The following is a 17,383-nucleotide window of genomic DNA, read 5'->3' on the forward strand; positions in this document are numbered from 1 at the left end:
AAAGAGCGAGGTGTCCTTGTATATTTTGCTGACTTATAAATAGAAATTTAGTTCTCACAGTGTTGAAGATAGAGAACTTGAAAGATGCTAGCAGATTTGTACATAGTGAGAGGTCTGTTGTCTGGTTTGCAGATGTCCATTTTCTGTGTATGTGTGTGTGTGTGTGTGTTTGTTTGTTTGCCAGTCCTGGGGCTTGAACTCAGGGCCTGGGCACTGTCCCTGGCTTCTTTTTGCTCAAGGCTAGCTCTCTGCCCCTTGAGCCACAGCGCCACTTCTGGCTGTTTTCTATATATGTGGTGCTGGGGAATTGAACCCAGGGCTTCATGTATATGAGGCAAGCACTCTTGCCACTAGGTCATATTCCCAGCCCCTCTGTGTTCTTCTTATGGCAGGAGGAAGAAGGGAGGAAGGACGCTTTCTCTAGGGCCTTTCTGTAACTACATTAACCTCATTCGTGAGGGCACCACTCTCATGATCCAGTCACTTCCCAAAGACCCTATCGTAATACCATTTCCATTTAGGGGTGTGTGTGCGTGTGTGTGAGAGAGAGAGAGAGAGAGACAGACAGACAGACAGAGAGACAGAGAGACAGAGAGAGAGTCTCCTAGGGCTTACATCAGTGCCTGAGCACTTTCCCTGAGTTTCTTTGCTCAAGGCTAGGATTCTACCACTCGAGCCACAGCTCCACTTTTGACTTTTTTAAGTAGTTAATTGGAGGTAAGAGTCTTTTGGGCTTTTCTGCTCAGGCTGACCTTGAACCATGATCCTCAGATCTCAACCTACTGAGTCACTAGGATTACAGGCATGAGCCTCCAATACCTGTTGGGAATTAAGTTTCTTTCTTTCTTTTTTGCCAGTCCTGGGGCTTAAACACAGGGCCTGGGCACTGTCACTGAGCTGGTTTTGCTCAAAGCTACCACTTGAGCCACAGGGCCACTTCCAGCTTTTTCTATCTATGTGGTACTGAGGAATGGAACCCAGAGCTTCATGCATGCTAGGCAAGAACTCTATCATTAAGCCATATTCCCAGCCCAGGAATTAGGTTTCTACATAGGAATTTCACAGAAATATAAACACTTTGTTTTGTAGTAATGAGAATCTTCAGAGTTTCTATCTCTCCTTACTTTAAAGGCTTCATACTAAAGCCACAAGATTGACTAAGGTAAGCCAGGTGCTGGTGACTCACACCTATAATCCTAGGTACTCAGGAGGCTGACATCTGAGGATCGTGGTTCAAAGCCAGCCTGGACAGGAAAGTCCATGAGACTCTTATCTCCAATAAACCACTAGAAAACAGGAAGTGATGCTGTGGCTCTAAGTGGTAGAGTGCTAGCCTTGAGCTGAAGAGCTCAGGGACAGTGCCCAGGCCCAGAGTTCAAGCCTCACAACTGAAAGAAAAGAAAAAAAAAGATTGACTAAGGTGGTGGGCCTGTTGCTCAGAATTCCAGAATGTGCAAAGATAGAAAGATTGAGATTAGAATCCCCTTACTACTCAACTCCTATGAAAGATTGCTGATTCTGGCATCTCTTCAACTCTTCCTGGGAATTTGGCTGGTCAGACATGAGCTCATAAGGGATCAGCAAAAGACAATCAACCATCCTAGTGTCTGTAAACCAGTCTGATAGCTAGCTGCCTAGTTTACAGGAATAGCCAAAGCATGCTCAGTTTGTTAGTCTGAGACTGAGTAAAACAAAACTAATGAACTCAACGAGAAGGGGGGTTGTGTGTCAGCAGTTTTCCCTAGATGACTCATCTATACAAAAGGAAAGGGGATATCTTCATTTATTGTGAATAAAGCTTATTGGCAATTTCATGTTATCAAACTTGTTGGAAGAGAGTTTCTGTGTCACTCTGATATTTTTCTTGTGTTAAGAGAATACCATTTTACTGTTCAAGACCCACTACCAACAACAACAACAACAACAACACACACACACACACACACATACACACACACAAAAGACTTGAAGTTGTACTGTTTAGCATTCATGTCAGACAGGTCTTGGGCTTCTGCTTATATCAGGACCCATCTGGCATAGGGACTTCTATTATCTAATCACAAATGAATATGAATATAGACATTGTGGTTTTTTTTTCTCAAGTATAAGCCCATCATTGCTCTTTGTGCCCTCTAGGAACAGCTTTCTCAAGTTCTCGATGCCATGTTTGAAAGGTTAGTCAAAGTGGATGAGCATGTCATTGACCAAGGAGATGATGGAGACAACTTTTATGTCATAGAACGGTAAGAGATTGAGTTTCTTAACTTTGTGGTCATACTCAGATTCCTGATTCCTGGCTTCACTCTATGCTGTGTTTAGCCCAGCACCCATTCCCTGAGTTCAAGACACACACACACACACACACACACACACACACACACACACACACACACACACACACACACACACACACACACACACACACACACACACACACACACACACACACACACACACACACACCCTGTACTATAACAAGTATGTATAGCAAGGAGGTCATAGAATCCAAGATCCAGATGCAAAAATCAATCTCCTGTGATGTTTTATCTGTACCAGCCAGTTCTTGAATCATCAGGCATAATTAATTAAATTGTTCTTTTTCTTTCTTGTAGGGGAACCTATGACATTTTAGTAACAAAAGATAACCAGACGCGATCTGTTGGTCAGTATGACAACCGTGGCAGTTTTGGAGAACTGGCTCTGATGTACAACACCCCGAGGGCAGCTACCATTGTCGCCACCTCAGAAGGATCCCTTTGGGGATTGGTGAGTGGGAGAAATGGTTCCCCTTGCATGGTATACTTTTAATTCCCCTTACTTTACTTCTGGGCCTTTGAACTTGGGCTGTTGTTTTGCAATATCTGTTCTACACAGTCATCTGAACCATACCCTAAAAAGTTTCATGCAACTATATCTTTCCATTCACTCCAAATGATTTATAATAAATATATATGTATATATCTCCTATATATATATTTTTATTTTATTTTATTATTTTTTTTTTTTGCCAGTCCTGGGCCTTGGACTCAGGACCTGAGCACTGTCCCTGGCTTCTTTTTGCTCAAGGCTAGTAGCACTCTGCCACTTGAGCCGCAGCGCCACTTCTGGCCATTTTCTGTATATGTGGTGCTGGGGAATCAAACTGAGGGCTTCTTGTATACGAGGCAAGCGCTCTTGCCACTAGGCCATATCCCCAGCCCCTATATTTTCTATTTTGATCAGACAAGGATAGAAAGAGGAGAATGACTCTCTCCATACCAGAAGCAGCAAGAAACTCATGTGGCTAGCTACAATTGTAATCCCAGAACCTAGAAGGTTGAAGAAATAGAATTATAAATTCAAGGCTAGCCTGGGCTACATAGTGAGACTTGTCTCAAGAAAAGAAGCAAGGGCTGGGAATGTGGCATAGTGGTAGAGTGCTTGCCTAGCATGCATGAAGCCTGGGTTCAATTTCTCAGTACCACATAAACAGGAAAAGCTGGAAGTGACACTGTGGGCTCAACTGGTAGACTGCTAGACTTGAGTAAAAACAAGTTCCAGTTCTGCACACAGGCCCTGAGTTCAAGCCCCAGGACTGGCAAAAAAAAGGGAAAAAAATGTTTTAGGAAGATCTACTAGTAGCATTTTCCATTTTTATTTTGTTTTGTTTTGTTTTTTTTGTGGCCAGTCCTGGGCCTTGGACTCAGGGCCTGAGCACTGTCCCTGGCTTCCTTTTGCTCAAGGCTAGCACTCTGCCACTTGAGCCACAGCGCCACTTCCGGCCATTTTCTGTATATGTGGTGCTGGGGAATCGAACCCAGGGCCTCATGTATACAAGGCAAGCTTTCTTGCCACTAGGCCATATCCCCAGCCCCGCATTTTCCATTTTTAAAGGTCACAGTACTAACTTATCTCTAAATTCACCACCTACCTGTTCACTGCTCATACCAATATCCAATCAATTTAGATAGATTACTTTGGGAAGGCTGATAGGCATAGTCTGCAAAGTAACTTTTCTACCTCATCTTAGGCAAAACATTACTGTGATCCCCACATTGTTTCTGCCAGCATCAAGATTTATAGCCCCATGTTTTGTTTGTTTTTGTTTTATTTTTGCTGGTCCTGAGGCTTGAACTCTAGGCCTGTTCACTGTCCTTGCTCTTTTTCTTTTTTGGTCAGTTGTAGGGCTTGTACTCAGGGCCTGAGCACTAGCTCTGAGCCTCTTTGTGATCAAGGCTAGCACTCTACCACTTGAGCCACAGCTCCACTTCTGGCTTTTTCCATATATGTGGTGCTGAGGAATTGAACCCAGGGCTTCATGTATGCAAGGCAAACACTCTACCACTAGGCCATATTCCCAGCCCCCATGGCTGTTTTCTTATACAAGCATGTTCATTTTCTTTCTTGTAGGACCGGGTAACTTTCAGAAGAATCATAGTAAAAAATAATGCAAAAAAGAGGAGGATGTTTGAATCATTTATTGAGTCTGTGCCACTCCTCAAATCACTAGAGGTAACTCTGAAAAAATATATTATGGGGAGAAGCTGCTAAAACAATTCTTTCTGTATTGTACAGCTATTATGAAATTCAGGTAAGGTCTTTTCCTTATAATGTGTGAATATATCCATTGTTTAGGTGTCAGAAAGAATGAAGATTGTGGATGTAATAGGAGAAAAGAGCTATAAGGATGGAGAGCGCATAATTGCCCAGGTAAGTGGGGCCTTTGCATAGCTCCCTTCCTAGAAGTCACCATGTGAAAAACTAGTGCATTACTTCTCTTATAAGATGAATGAGAGGGCTGGGAATATGGCTTCATGATAGAGTGCTTGCCTAGCATGCACGAAGCCCTAGGGTTGATTCCTCAGTACCACATACACAGAAAAAGCTAGAAGTGGTGCTGTGGCTCAAGTGGTAGAGTGCTAGCCTTGAGCAAAAAGAAGCTCAGGGACAGTATTAGGCCCTGAGTTCAAGCCCCAGGACTGGCAAAAACAAAAACAAAAAAACAACCCATAATAGTCAAGGACCAGTAACCAATAGTGTAGGGTGAGCTGGGTGCCGGTGGCTCACACCTGTAAGCCTAGAGCTACTCAGGAGCCTGAGGTTTGAGGATAACAATTTGAAGCCAGCTTGGGCAGGAAAGTTCATGAGACTTAGTTCCACTTAGCTACCGTAAAGGCAGAAAAGGCAGAATTGGAAATGTGGCTCAAGTGGTAGTGTCAGATCTTTAGCAGAAAATATCAAATGAGAGTGTGAAGTAAGTTCAAGCCCAGTACCAGCACCAAAAAGAAAGAAGAAAGAAAAAGATTATCTCTGAACCCCAATCTCCCAGACTACTCTGTGTTTACACACAGTCACGCTATGTTCTTATTTTGTTTTATTCTTTTGTTGGTCGTGGATCTTTAACTCAGGCCTGGGTGCTGTCTCAGCTCTTTTTGTTCAAGGCTAGTGCTCTACCATTTTGAGTCACAGAGCCACTTCTGGTTTTCTGGTGGTTCATTGGAGATAAGAGTCTCAGAGCCTGTCCTGCTTGGGCTGGCTTTGAAATACAATCCTCAGATCTCAGCCTCTTGAGTAGCTAGGATTATAGATGTGAGCCATCTGCACCCAACTCACCTTACAGTCTTGGTTACTGGTCATTGAATTTTTTTTTTTTTTTTTTGCCAGTCCTGGGCTTGAACTCAGGGACTGGGCACTGCCCCTGGCTTCTTTTTGCTCAAGGCTAGTACTCTGCCACTAGAGCCACAGTGCCACTTCTGGCCATTTTCTATATATGTGGTGCTGGGGAATCGAACCAAGGGCTTCATGTATACGAGGCAAACTCTCTTACCACTAGGCCATATTCCCAGCCCCCTGGTCCTTGAATATTATAAGGTGTTTCTTTTTTGTTTTTGTTTTTGCCAGTCCTGGGGCTTGAACTCAGGATCTGAGCACTGTCTCTGGCTTCTTTTGCTCAAGGCTAGCACTCTGCCACTTTAGCCACAGTGCCACTTCTGGCTTTTTCTGTATATGTGGTACTGAGGAATCTGAACCCAGGGCTTCATGTATGCAAGGCAAGCGCTCTCCCACTAGGCCACATTCCCAGCCCCTATCATAGGAAACCACCATGAGAGTCAGAACAGCAATGCTCTCTACAGTTGGTAACCTGGGCATATTCCAAGGAGAATGTGACTTCTTAAGATATGTCTGTCACAGTTGGATTCATGCTCTCAGTGATCAGAATCCTCAAGTTTTGTTCTGAATTTGTTAGTCATTGATTCATTTGGAGATTTGGAAATAAATACAGGTGAAGCTCAGGCAGTGAAAAAATGTTTATTTCTCTGATTCTCTTCAGTGCTCTAACTGAACCTCTTTTTCTGCAGGGTGACAAGGCTGATAGCTTTTACATCATAGAATCTGGCGAAGTAAGCATTTTGATAAAAAGCAAGGTGAGTTTTTATGTGGTCATATGAAGATCAAGGTGCCAGGTATATACACAGAAAAACTATTTAATCTGAACTGTGTTTTACTCTATTCAAACATCATTAATATGTGACTACCAGAGGCCCACCCATGTTCAAACCCACTCATTAATACAGATGTAGGATATTTCAAGCTAGGTACTAGTGGCTCACACCTGTTATCCTAGCTGTTCTGGAGGCTATGATCTGAAGATCAATGTTTGAAGCTATTCTTGGCAGGAAATTCAATGAGACTTTTATCTCCAAGCAACCACCAAAAAATCCAGAAGCAGAAGTATGGCTCAAGTGGTAGAGCAACTAGCCTTTAGCACAAAAGCTAAGGGACAGCGCCAAGACCCTGAGTGACTTCAATTGGCACACAAAAAAATTGTCACCCATAAGGAATGGTCAAGTGGTAGAATGTTTGCTTAGCATGTGTGAGGCCCTGAGTTCAGTCTCTAGTACCATAAAAAAAATGTCTAAGACAGGCACAGTCTCAAAATGAATCAAAGTTGTGGTTTATAATATATGAGAAGATGGTCATTATTTAAAATTAGCAGAAGACTATGGTTTTTTCCATTGCACCTCAGTAGTCTGCATCTCCAGAAGCATATATAATCTACATAAAATGGTCTGAGGCTGGGAATGTGGCTTAGTGGTAGAGTGCTTGCCTGGTATGCATGAAGCCCTGGGTTCGATTCCTCAGTACCACATAAACACGGAAAAAATCCAGAAGTGGTACTGTGGCTTAAGTGTTAAAGTGCTATCTATGAAAGATGTTAAGGTCTAGATGGAACCCTAGGTTAAATCCTAGCTCCTTTGATGAAATAGACCACCATGCCCCTGCCCATAGGGTTTCCATGGTAGAGTTTCCGCACAATGTGTTTTGTGTACTGAGGAGGGGGATGTGAGTGCATAGTGGACATGTCCAGCTTTAGTCCTCGAGTCAGCCCAGGTCATCTTTTCTTCCTGCTGTAGACAAAAACAAACAAGGATGCTGGGAACCAGGAGGTTGAGATTGCCCGCTGCCATAAGGGGCAGTACTTTGGAGAGCTTGCACTGGTCACCAACAAACCCAGAGCGGCTTCAGCGTACGCAATTGGAGATGTCAAATGCTTAGGTACGAAAATCCTCTCTTTTCCTAATGTACAGTGGTGTTTTTTTCCTGTCAGCAGTCTTAATTTTGTCAGCTTTACTCAAATCAAGGCCTGGGCGCTTTGACCAATCAGAAACATATATATATATATATATATATATATTTTTTTTTTTTTTTAAGCAAATATTTTGGGAGGCAAGGGTTAGGGAAGCTAAGCCTTAAACCCTAGGACCTCATAAATGCTAAGCATGGCTTCAGCACTGAGCCATACCTCCAACATTGTCACCAACATTTCTGATAACTGATAACCTATGAGTAAGACAGACATGCAGGGTTCAGAATGTGGTAGCTTAGTGGTAGAGAAGCTTGCCTAGCATGTCTGAAGCCCTGGGTTCGATTCCTTGGTACCACATACACAGAAAAAGCTGGAAGTGCCACTGTGGCTCAAGTGGTAGAGTGCCCAGGCCCTGAGTTCAAGCCCCAGGACTGACCAACAACAGCAACAACAACAAAAGACAAGCAAACAAGTGGCTACTAGACTCAGACAACACAGACCTGCTGTGTTTATATGGAAACATCGCTTTTCCCCAGTACCCACCCACTATCCCAAAGTCTATTATCTCCTAGCACAGGAGTGAGTAGATGTAGTTTATTGTAGTTCATTGTCTCCATGAGGAAAGTGGCTCATCCCATCTCTCCTCCATCTCTTCTTAACAATGCAGTTATGGATGTTCAGGCCTTTGAGCGGCTCCTGGGGCCCTGCATGGACATCATGAAGAGGAACATCTCACACTACGAGGAGCAGCTGGTGAAGATGTTTGGCTCCAACATGGATCTGGTTGACCCCGGAGAGTAGACGTGCCACCATTCCCCAGAGCCTTCTCAGTGTGACAGCGAAACCTTCTGGTCAGCCACAAGAACACACACAGAAAAACAGACACAACAGAACTGTTCCTGCTGTTGCCATTGCCGCTGCCATTGCTGTGGTTATGGGCATTTAGGAAACTTGAAAGTCAGCACTAAAGGATGGACAGAGGCTCCACCCACACCTCCACGTTGCTTCTGAACGCCCATTTTTAGACCACTTGTAATGATTACTCCAACCCAGTTTTCACATCTTTGGTTCAGAATGGCATGTCTCTCCAACAATTTTTAAGTGCCTGATAAAAAGTCCAAAGTGTAAAAACATCCTCCTTTCCTCTCTTGCTGCTACTCTTGCTTTTTGGAAGTTACTCACAGTTCCACAGCAACCTGTTAAATAGCTGTAGACCTCTCTCTCTCTCTCTCTCTCTCTCTCTCTCTCTCTCTCTCTTCCTCTCTCTCTCTCTCTTTCTCTCTCTCTCTCTCTCTCTCCCATCTTTTCTCAAGAGAGGAACTGTTGTAGCTTTCAGTCTCCTCATCTGTCTTTGGGGAAAGTCCCACAGTTGATTCACCATTGCTGCTTTGGGTTTTTGTCAAGGAAAATGGCAGCAAGGGTCAAGATGTGTGGTCCAGTGTCATTGTACTGTCTGCTGACAGCTGTCTGTCTCCAAGCCCTTACAATACTTAGAGGGCCCAAACAAGTCAGTACTCCAGAGCAGATGAAAAAGTCACTAGGACCCCATGTTAGAACAGAAAATTAGCAATCAGCACATTTTACCAGTAGTAGAGAGCCAGGAAAGGTTTTCTGGGTTTTGTTATTTTTTGTTGTTGTGTTTTTTCTTAAATAGGTTTTTGTTTTGTTTCATCTCTGTGTAGTTTGCATCAACAAATTTCTAAGGAGCCAAGGGTGCCAGTTAGCTCAACTAACTAGAGAGCCAAGGAGCCGCCAGTGTCTGGAGGTGCCAGCGCTTTCTCTGACCCAGATACTTAGCTGAGCAACTTCTGCTACTTCTAGGTTCCTACAGCTGCTTCTGGTTAAGGGCAGTACCCTGATAACAGGTTTTGCTACACAGAGAGCCCTTTCCTTTGACTTCTGAGTTCGTTGTTGCATAGCTTGGCTATGATCATCCATTTTTAACTCTTTAAGAGGTTCTTTTTTTTATATATATAAAGTAAGTATTTGTCTAGGGCATCCCTCCTTAGACATACTAGTATATGTGGAGTTTATCAGCTGGCTGACTCAGACATTCATCCTGAAGACTGATTCGTTTCCAGAAATTGGCTTGATTAGATGTAGCTAATGACACCTGTATCTCAGTGGTAGAGAGCTTTCCTAGCATGTGCAAGGCCCTGGGTTCGATCTCCAGCACTGAAAAACAAAAAGAAAACTCATTTTCAGACTTACTGTGAAGTCCTTTCTAGTCAAAATATTGGGATATATGGAGTTGTATCTGTTAATCCCAAAAGAACAGAATTTAGCTTGTATTAAGAACGTTTTAGGCCTTTTAATTATATTAAGTAGAATTCTGATGATCTTAATAGCTACATTTTAGAATGAATTTTGTTTTTTCCTTCAGAATGACTTAGGTTCAGAGGCTACACGGGATCCTATAAATAATGTGAAATTTACATAAATTTAAAATGTTTTAAGCCAAATTTATATTAAACCAAGAGACCCTCTTCACTATGATTCTTTTCTTGATAACATGTTATTTTTCAGTAAATTCTTAAGAGATTATGTGCTGGAGCTTGAATCATTCCTGTTATTGGTAATGATGGAGCCCATTATAATACCATCATCATCCATGTAAGACACTCTGCTTTTGTCATGAACACTGTGGCCAAGAGATTTCAGAGTGGGTAAACCCCCACCAACTTGGTAATTCCTCCTTTCTTGTGTTCCATGAAGTAAAAGCAGGACTCTTTTCAGACTGCCTATGGTTGCCTACCTTGTAACTCTTAGTATCTTGAAAGGTTGTAACTAATACTCCAAACCAGGCAGCTAAGCATTGGGAAAACCCATGTGGTGATCCCACCTTTTCTTAAGGTTCTTCTTTTCTATAGTGTTGCTTTATTATTCAATAAATTCAGAAAGTAGATCTTGCACTTTGACAAGAAGCACGCCTGTTTCTTGTAAAGATGAAAAGGTACATTAGGCTTCAGGAGTAACACACAAATCCAGCGCCAAACCTAGTAAAGACTATAAACACTGAGAAAATACCCCCATCTTTGCCCTCAATGCCACCATTGGTTAGGGCCGCCTATGAATCTTGTGCCAGAGTTACTCCTGCAAGCTATAAGGGATGGGCGTTCTCATCCTGCCTCTCACACCATCCCAGTGTAGTTTTCCCATCAGGGTCCTCCTTGATGCCTCCTTGATTTGCTAATGGTTGCTGTTTCCCAGAGTAGAATTCATGACTGACACATAGATCATTAATCTAGACTCTCACTTGCAAGCAAGCAGGAGACGTCTGGTGGGTGAAGTAAGAATACATCTAGCTTGAGGAGGGGAGACATTAAAGGGTATAGTAAAAAGACATAGTCATACCACCATGCCAAGATCTGACATTGTTCTAGTTCTCTTTCCAGCTTGGAGAATCAAAGATGGCAGACCCAAGTTTTATTGAGGATGGCCAAGGTGTCCGTATTGTGCCAGGCAAAGCCCACTTGATGGTTGAGCCTCTCAAGAAGGACCATGTATTGGGAAGAGATGCGTGTGTTAACTGTTTCATGTTCTCTTCTAAAGGTTAGAACTTCACGTCTTCTTTTCTGACTTTAGAGTCGTTTGTTTGTTTGGTGTGTTTTTTTTGCTTTTTGGAATAAGAATATTCCTAAGGGCCTTGAGATCCAACCTGCAGTATTGTCCTCTTCCTTTTGATCTCCAGGTATCCCATCCACTCTATTGATTATATTCTCTGAAGAAAGGGTTTCGGTACTTATATCCTCTTAGTTCTCGGTTTTCACATGTAATTAGAAGTAATTGCTATAGATGATCAGAAATCTGGGTAGAACTTTTCTTTAAGTGGCTTAATGAGTGAATTCAGCAGCAAAGTAGGCAAGAGTTTCTCCAGCCAGGAGAGGTTATGCTCATCCTCTTGATTGTGCAGACTCTCTGCTCACAATTAAGAGTAATCAGAGATGCTACCAACACCCAGCCCACAGCAACATTGTGTGGTTGTGTCACAGTGTATAAGCAATCTTTTCTCACTGAGGAAAAAAAAAGTGCAGATACTTTGCACAGAGAGAAAGGAAAAGGACCTATGAATATCATCTTTTTTTTTTTTTTTCCTATTCAGTTGGTTGATGTTGGAATTTTTGGTTTTGACATGTACTGGTAAACCATTCTTGCCAAGATCTGATCTTTCCCCTCCCCCACACTACAATTACCTCTTGTTCTTCCTGTCTTGACTGCTGACATTCCTCAGTGATTCTAATGTCTATTTTATGGGAAGCAGCCATCCCATGAGTTTCCTTTTACACACTGCAGGGCTATCTTTATACTTTAAAAAAAAAAAAGGATGAAAACTGTCAGTAACCTCATGAGGTATTTGCAGAAAATCATTTAGCCCACCTTGAGTAGAGGGTAGATTCCTCATTCTTGGTGTTTGTTTTTTTTTAAGCTCACTGTAATTAAAAAAAACAAAAACCTAATTTAGCATTATTGTGCTACCTCAAAGGTAAAAATATATATATTTTAAGGTCATCTTTTGGTCCTAAGTTCCACACACAGTGTTTGAAATGTCTTTCAATTGGAGTTATTTTACACATCATTGGGGGGTAAATCTTACTTTAACCTATTTTACACTTGCATTTTAATCTTAGAAGAAAAGTGGTTGGAAAGCAAACAATTCTTGCTCTGTGGTATTGAACATATCATTTATGAGTTATTAAGAGTTAAATCATTGTTTGCCATAAACAAGGTTGGGTTTTTGTTGTTTTGGTTTTTGTTTTTTTTTTTTAAGGAAACTCTACGGCTTGGCTTCACTCTTGGTTAATAAAGGCTGACAAATCCTGTGTGACTTCCTGGTCTTATTGTCTTCTGTCTTGTGTCATATTTTGTCTTCTCTTTAAGGTTCTGAGGCCTCTTAGCCCTCATCTAGCAGATACACTGTGGAATTAGTCTTTAAACCCTTTAAAAATAGAGAAAGACATGAACAGGTGCCGTAGTCGGGGTTCTACAGAAAAGCAGTCATGGAGGAGGTGGATTTGTGACAAGGAATTGGCTCACATGAGTATAGAAAGAGACAAACACCATCCCCAAATCTGCGGGGTGAGTTACACAAGCTGGAGACCCACAAGTAGCGTGGTTAATTCTAGTCCAAGTCCAAACGCCTGAGACAGCAGAGCTAATAGTGTAATTCTTGTCTGAAGGTCAGCAGAAAGACTTGATGTTTCCCTTTGAGGCTGTGAAGGCAGGAAAAAAGCCAGTCTGCCAGTTCAAAGGTAATTCAGAAAGGAACATTCTGTCCTGCTTAAGGAAGCTGAGTTTTTTTTTTATTCAGGCCTTCAACAGATTGTTTTAGGCTCACCCACCCATACTAGGGAGGGCAGTGTGCTTTCTTCAGCCTGTTAACTGTTTTACTTTTTTTGGTTGTTTTTGATGGTATTGAAGTTTGAACTCAGAACCTCACACTTGTTAGGCAAGTGCTGTCCCGCTCAATTCACACCTCCAGTCCCCAGGTCAAAGATGTGCCGTCCGATCTCAGAAACACCCAGAATGACCAAATATCTTTGGACGCACAACCTAGTTAACTTGACTTTGGCTTTCTGGCTCACAGCTAGTACTTTACCACTTGAGCCATGCCTCCAGTCTGGCATTTTGCTGGATTTTTGGACATGGAGTCACAAGGATTTTTCTGCCCAGTCTTGCTTTGAACTGATATCCTCCAGGTCTCAGTCTCTTGAGTAGCAAGGATTATTAGGTATGAGCTACTGGAACCTGTGTCCTCCAATCTTAATGGATCACTAATGGTTTGTTTTGCCAGTCCTGGGATTTGAACTCACCCCCAAATACCCCAGGAAAACTAGCAGAGTGAAGCAACAGTGGCTCATGCTTCTTGTCCTAGCTACTCAGGAGGCTGAGCTCTGAGGATGGAAGTTCAAAGCCAGCCAAAGCAAGTGGGTGAGATTCTTACCTCCAATTCACCAGAAGAAGGCTGGAACTGAAGATGTGGCTTAAGTTGTAAAGCAACAGTCTTGAGCACACAAGCTAAGCTAAGCAAGAGTGTGAGGGCCTTGAGTTCAAGTCCTGGTGCTGGCACCAAAAGAGAAAGAGAATGAGCTGGACCTATGTCTTCACCAGCTGGCCCATCCTGATGAACAGAAAAAAATGGACATTTGCCAGTCAGCCCTTAGGGAAAGCTGTTGATACAGGAAGTACCAGCCAAATCCCTATATCCTGCTTGGCCCTAGGCCTTGCTCCTTCCTCCCTCTTCGGACCTGCACGGAGCCAAGGTACAAACATCACTCTGTATTCTGCATTGTTAGCATCCAGCAATCTTTCTGTCTTAATTCCTCCAAGGGTGTTTAGGGTTTGGGGGTGTTTTTTTTTGTTGCTTATTTTTGTTTAGTACACAGGTAAAAAGGAAGAGCCAAGTGCTGGTGGCTTATGATTGTAATATTAGGCACTCAGAAGGCTGAGATCTGAAGACTGTGGTTCAAAGCTGACCAAAGGCAGACAAATTTATGACGCACTTATTTCCAACTAAGCAGGAAAAAAAAAAGCCAGAACTGGAAGTGTGGCTCAAGTGCTAGCTATTCTTTTTGTTTTGTTTTTGCCAGTCCCGGGGCTTGAACTCAGGGCCTGGGCACTGCCCCTAGCTTCTTTTTGCTCAAGGCTAACACTCCACCACTAGGCCACATTGCCAGCCCCAAGTAGTACATCTTCTTGAGTGAAAAAGCCAAGCAAGAGTAAAGAGACCTTGAGTTCCAGCCCAGTCCCGGAAAACATAAACACAGGAGAAATGAATGAGTAAGATCAGTTAGCTAATGGCCAGACTGGCTATTTCCATTCTGAAACCACTGTAAGGAGTACCTCCCGTACAGCCTCCCATTCCTATCCTGAGCCCATTGTGTATGTTACAATTGCAGGAGCTGGGTACATGGTGCTGAGTCTCTTCCTCTAGTCAGGCAGGGAATGAGGTTTTTGGGACAAATGCAGATAGATGATCAAAACACCTCAGAGGTGCTGCAATTTGCCACTCTGGCCAGAAGGGGTCAGGCTATCTCTGGATTACGTTAGGTTTCTGGCCTTCTGTCCTAGGAGTGTATGAAGAGCTCAAAGCTGAGTCAGTGTTCTTGCCTCAAACAAGGGAAAATGCCGCTGTGCGGCTGCATTTTATTTTATTTTCCTTTTTTTGTGCCAATACTGGGGCTTGAACTTAAGGTCTTTTTTTTTTTTTTTTTTTTTTTTTTTTTTTTTTTTTGCCAGTCCTGGGCCTTGGACTCAGGGCCTGAGCACTGTCCCTAGCTTCCTTTTTGCTCAAGGCTAGCACTCTGCCACTTGAGCCACAGCGCCACTTCTGGCCGTTTTCTGTATATGTGGTGATGGGGGAATAGAACCCAGGGCCTCATGTATAGGAGGCAAGCTCTCTTGCCACTAGGCCATATCCCCAGCCCCTGAACTTAAGGTCTTTGCTGTTCTAGCTTAACTTTTTTTTTTGGTTGGTCCTGGGGCTTGAACTCAGGGCCTGGGCACTGTCCCTGGGCTTTTTCACTCAGGGCTGGCATTCTACCTCTTAAGTCACAGCTTCACTTCCAGCTTTTTTTGCTAGTTAATTGGATATAAGAGTCACAAGCTTTCCTGCCCAGGCTGGCTTCAAACCACGATCCTCAGATCTCAGCCTCTTGAGTAGCTAGGATTCCAGACACGAGACACCAGTACCCAGCCTGACCCTTTTTTTTTTTATTTGTTTGTTTGTTTTTTAAGTATCAGACTTCTCAACTGTGTCCACTCAACCACCTGTGCAGGATTAAGAGCCATCTACAGGAAGGGCCTGGAATCTAGCTGCTGATGCAATAATCTCTGTCCTTATGTCTAGTTTAATACTGAATGGCTGGGAATGTGGCTTCATTGTAGAGTGCTTGCCTAGCATGCATGAAGCCCTGGGTTTGATTCCTCAGTACCACATATACAGAAAAAGCCAGAAGTGGTGCTGTGGCTCAAGTGGTAGAGCGCTAGCCTGAGCAAAAGAAGCTCAGAGACAGCACCCAGGCCCCGAGTTGAAGTCCCAGGACTGGCACAAAAAACAACCCTGGATTTTCTGACTCACAATCTTTACTCTCTGACACAGAACTGGCCTTATAACTAGCCCAAGCAGGATTAGTCTCTTATTCTCTAAACCTGGGAGGGCTTCTAGCCTTGCATGGGAGAACAAGTTCAAAGAACAGACTCACAAGAAATGTCAACTAAGGACACAGTAAGAGTGCAAAGGGTGGAGCTTACCCAGACTGGGCAGTCTTCCAGAACAATGGGAATTTCTTAATTGTCCCCTCCAGGCTTTGTACTGTCTGGACGTGCTGGGGGGACAATGTGTGCGTGTCCAGGACGTGCTAGAAAGCATCTCCACCCTGGTCTTGTAGGATCCCTTTCGTCGTAATTTTCCTGCCTTTTTGTTCTGGGAAAATAGTTTAGGAATGATTTGTGGCAGCCACAGGCGGTCCAATCACTGTGTGGCCTCAGTTCAAGGGGTGGGGGAGACCAGAGTCCTCCCTCCCTATGTGCAGATGGGAACATCATGTTTTCAACTGAAGGTTGCATGTGATACCCAGAGGCTGTGGGAGCTCAGGGAGATGACTTTGGGCCAGAAAGAGTGGAGGTGATGAAGAGCAGCTGGCTAGTGTAAGAAGCATGAAGGAAAGGGAGTTTATTATAGGTCTGATAAAAAAATAAACTATGCATACCTCCCAGCCTTAGATGCTAGGAAAGACAAATATGCTCAGACCCAGCCTGGATAGACAAACCTGTGATGACTCTGATGTCCAATTAGCCAGTAAAAAGCCAGCAAATGGAGGTGGTGTTCAAGTGGTAGAGCCAAGGGAAAACACTCTCAGGTTCTGAGTTTAAGGCTCGGTACTGGCACATGAAGGAAAAAAATAAGTATTAGGGATACACATCTATACAAATGCCACAGGCATAGGACACAAAACATTAGCTTCCTTTGCAGAAAGTGCAGCTATGAAGTGGGAGGCTCTACTTTGTGATATTCTCCATGTCCAGCTTCCACTGACATGCATTGGGGGTAAAGGCCAGCACTATGCTATGCAGGTTGGAAGACAAGCCTCAGCCTCCCTGTGGTGTGGACCCAAGTCAGGCACTGGGTCACCCAAGAATCCACACAATAGGCTCTTTTTTTTTTCTTTTCTTTTCTTGCCAGTCCTAGAGCTTGAACTCAGGGCCTGATCACTGTCCCTGAGCTGCTTCTTTTTTTTTTTTTGGCCAGTCCTGGGCCGTGAACTCAGGGCCTGAGCACTGTCCCTGGCTTCTTTTTGCTCAAGGCTAGCACTCTGCCACTTGAGCCACAGCGCCACTTCTGGCCATTTTCTGTATATGTGGTGCTGAGGAATCGAACCCAGGGCCTCATGTATACGAGGCAAGCACTCTTGCCACTAGGCCATATTCCCAGCCTGTCCCTGAGCTTCTTTTGCTCAAGGCTAGTGCTCTACCACTTGAGCCACAGCACCACATCTAGCTTTTTCTGTGTATGTGATACTGAGGAATCGAACCCAGGGCTTCACACATGCTAGGCATGCACTCTATCACGAAGCCAGTTCTCACATGTACTTTTGACATAACTTTATGTAAACATTCCGTTGTCTACCATCTACTGTTTGTCCACTCACACGTGTGTGTATGTACACACCAGTGCTGGGAGCATGAACTCAGCACCTTGTGCTCTTGCTTGGCTTTTGGGCTCAAACTTGGTGCTCTGCCGCTTGAGCTACACTTCCATTTGCAGCTTCTTGCTGGTTAATTGGAGAGAAGAGTCTCACAGACTAGCTTTGCTTGGCC

The 17,383-nt window shown here is 43.5% G+C and overlaps 1 protein-coding gene across 1 annotated transcript in view; it reads left to right on the forward strand.

Moving 5' to 3' along the window:
* Prkar2a (protein kinase cAMP-dependent type II regulatory subunit alpha) overlaps window positions 1–8,817 on the forward strand; it is a 30,907-nt gene extending 22,090 nt beyond the window's left edge. The window contains exons 5-11 of the mRNA XM_048334848.1: window positions 2,137–2,243; window positions 2,613–2,766; window positions 4,390–4,491; window positions 4,615–4,689; window positions 6,339–6,404; window positions 7,395–7,536; window positions 8,235–8,817. Of these exons, the coding sequence (XP_048190805.1) occupies window positions 2,137–2,243; window positions 2,613–2,766; window positions 4,390–4,491; window positions 4,615–4,689; window positions 6,339–6,404; window positions 7,395–7,536; window positions 8,235–8,368 (780 nt within the window). The 3' untranslated portion in view covers window positions 8,369–8,817. The remainder of the gene's footprint in view (window positions 1–2,136; window positions 2,244–2,612; window positions 2,767–4,389; window positions 4,492–4,614; window positions 4,690–6,338; window positions 6,405–7,394; window positions 7,537–8,234) is intronic.
* The last annotated feature ends 8,566 nt before the right edge of the window (window positions 8,818–17,383 follow it).

Source organism: Perognathus longimembris, chromosome 26, assembly GCF_023159225.1.
Source record: "Perognathus longimembris pacificus isolate PPM17 chromosome 26, ASM2315922v1, whole genome shotgun sequence".
NCBI lineage: Eukaryota > Metazoa > Chordata > Mammalia > Rodentia > Heteromyidae > Perognathus > Perognathus longimembris.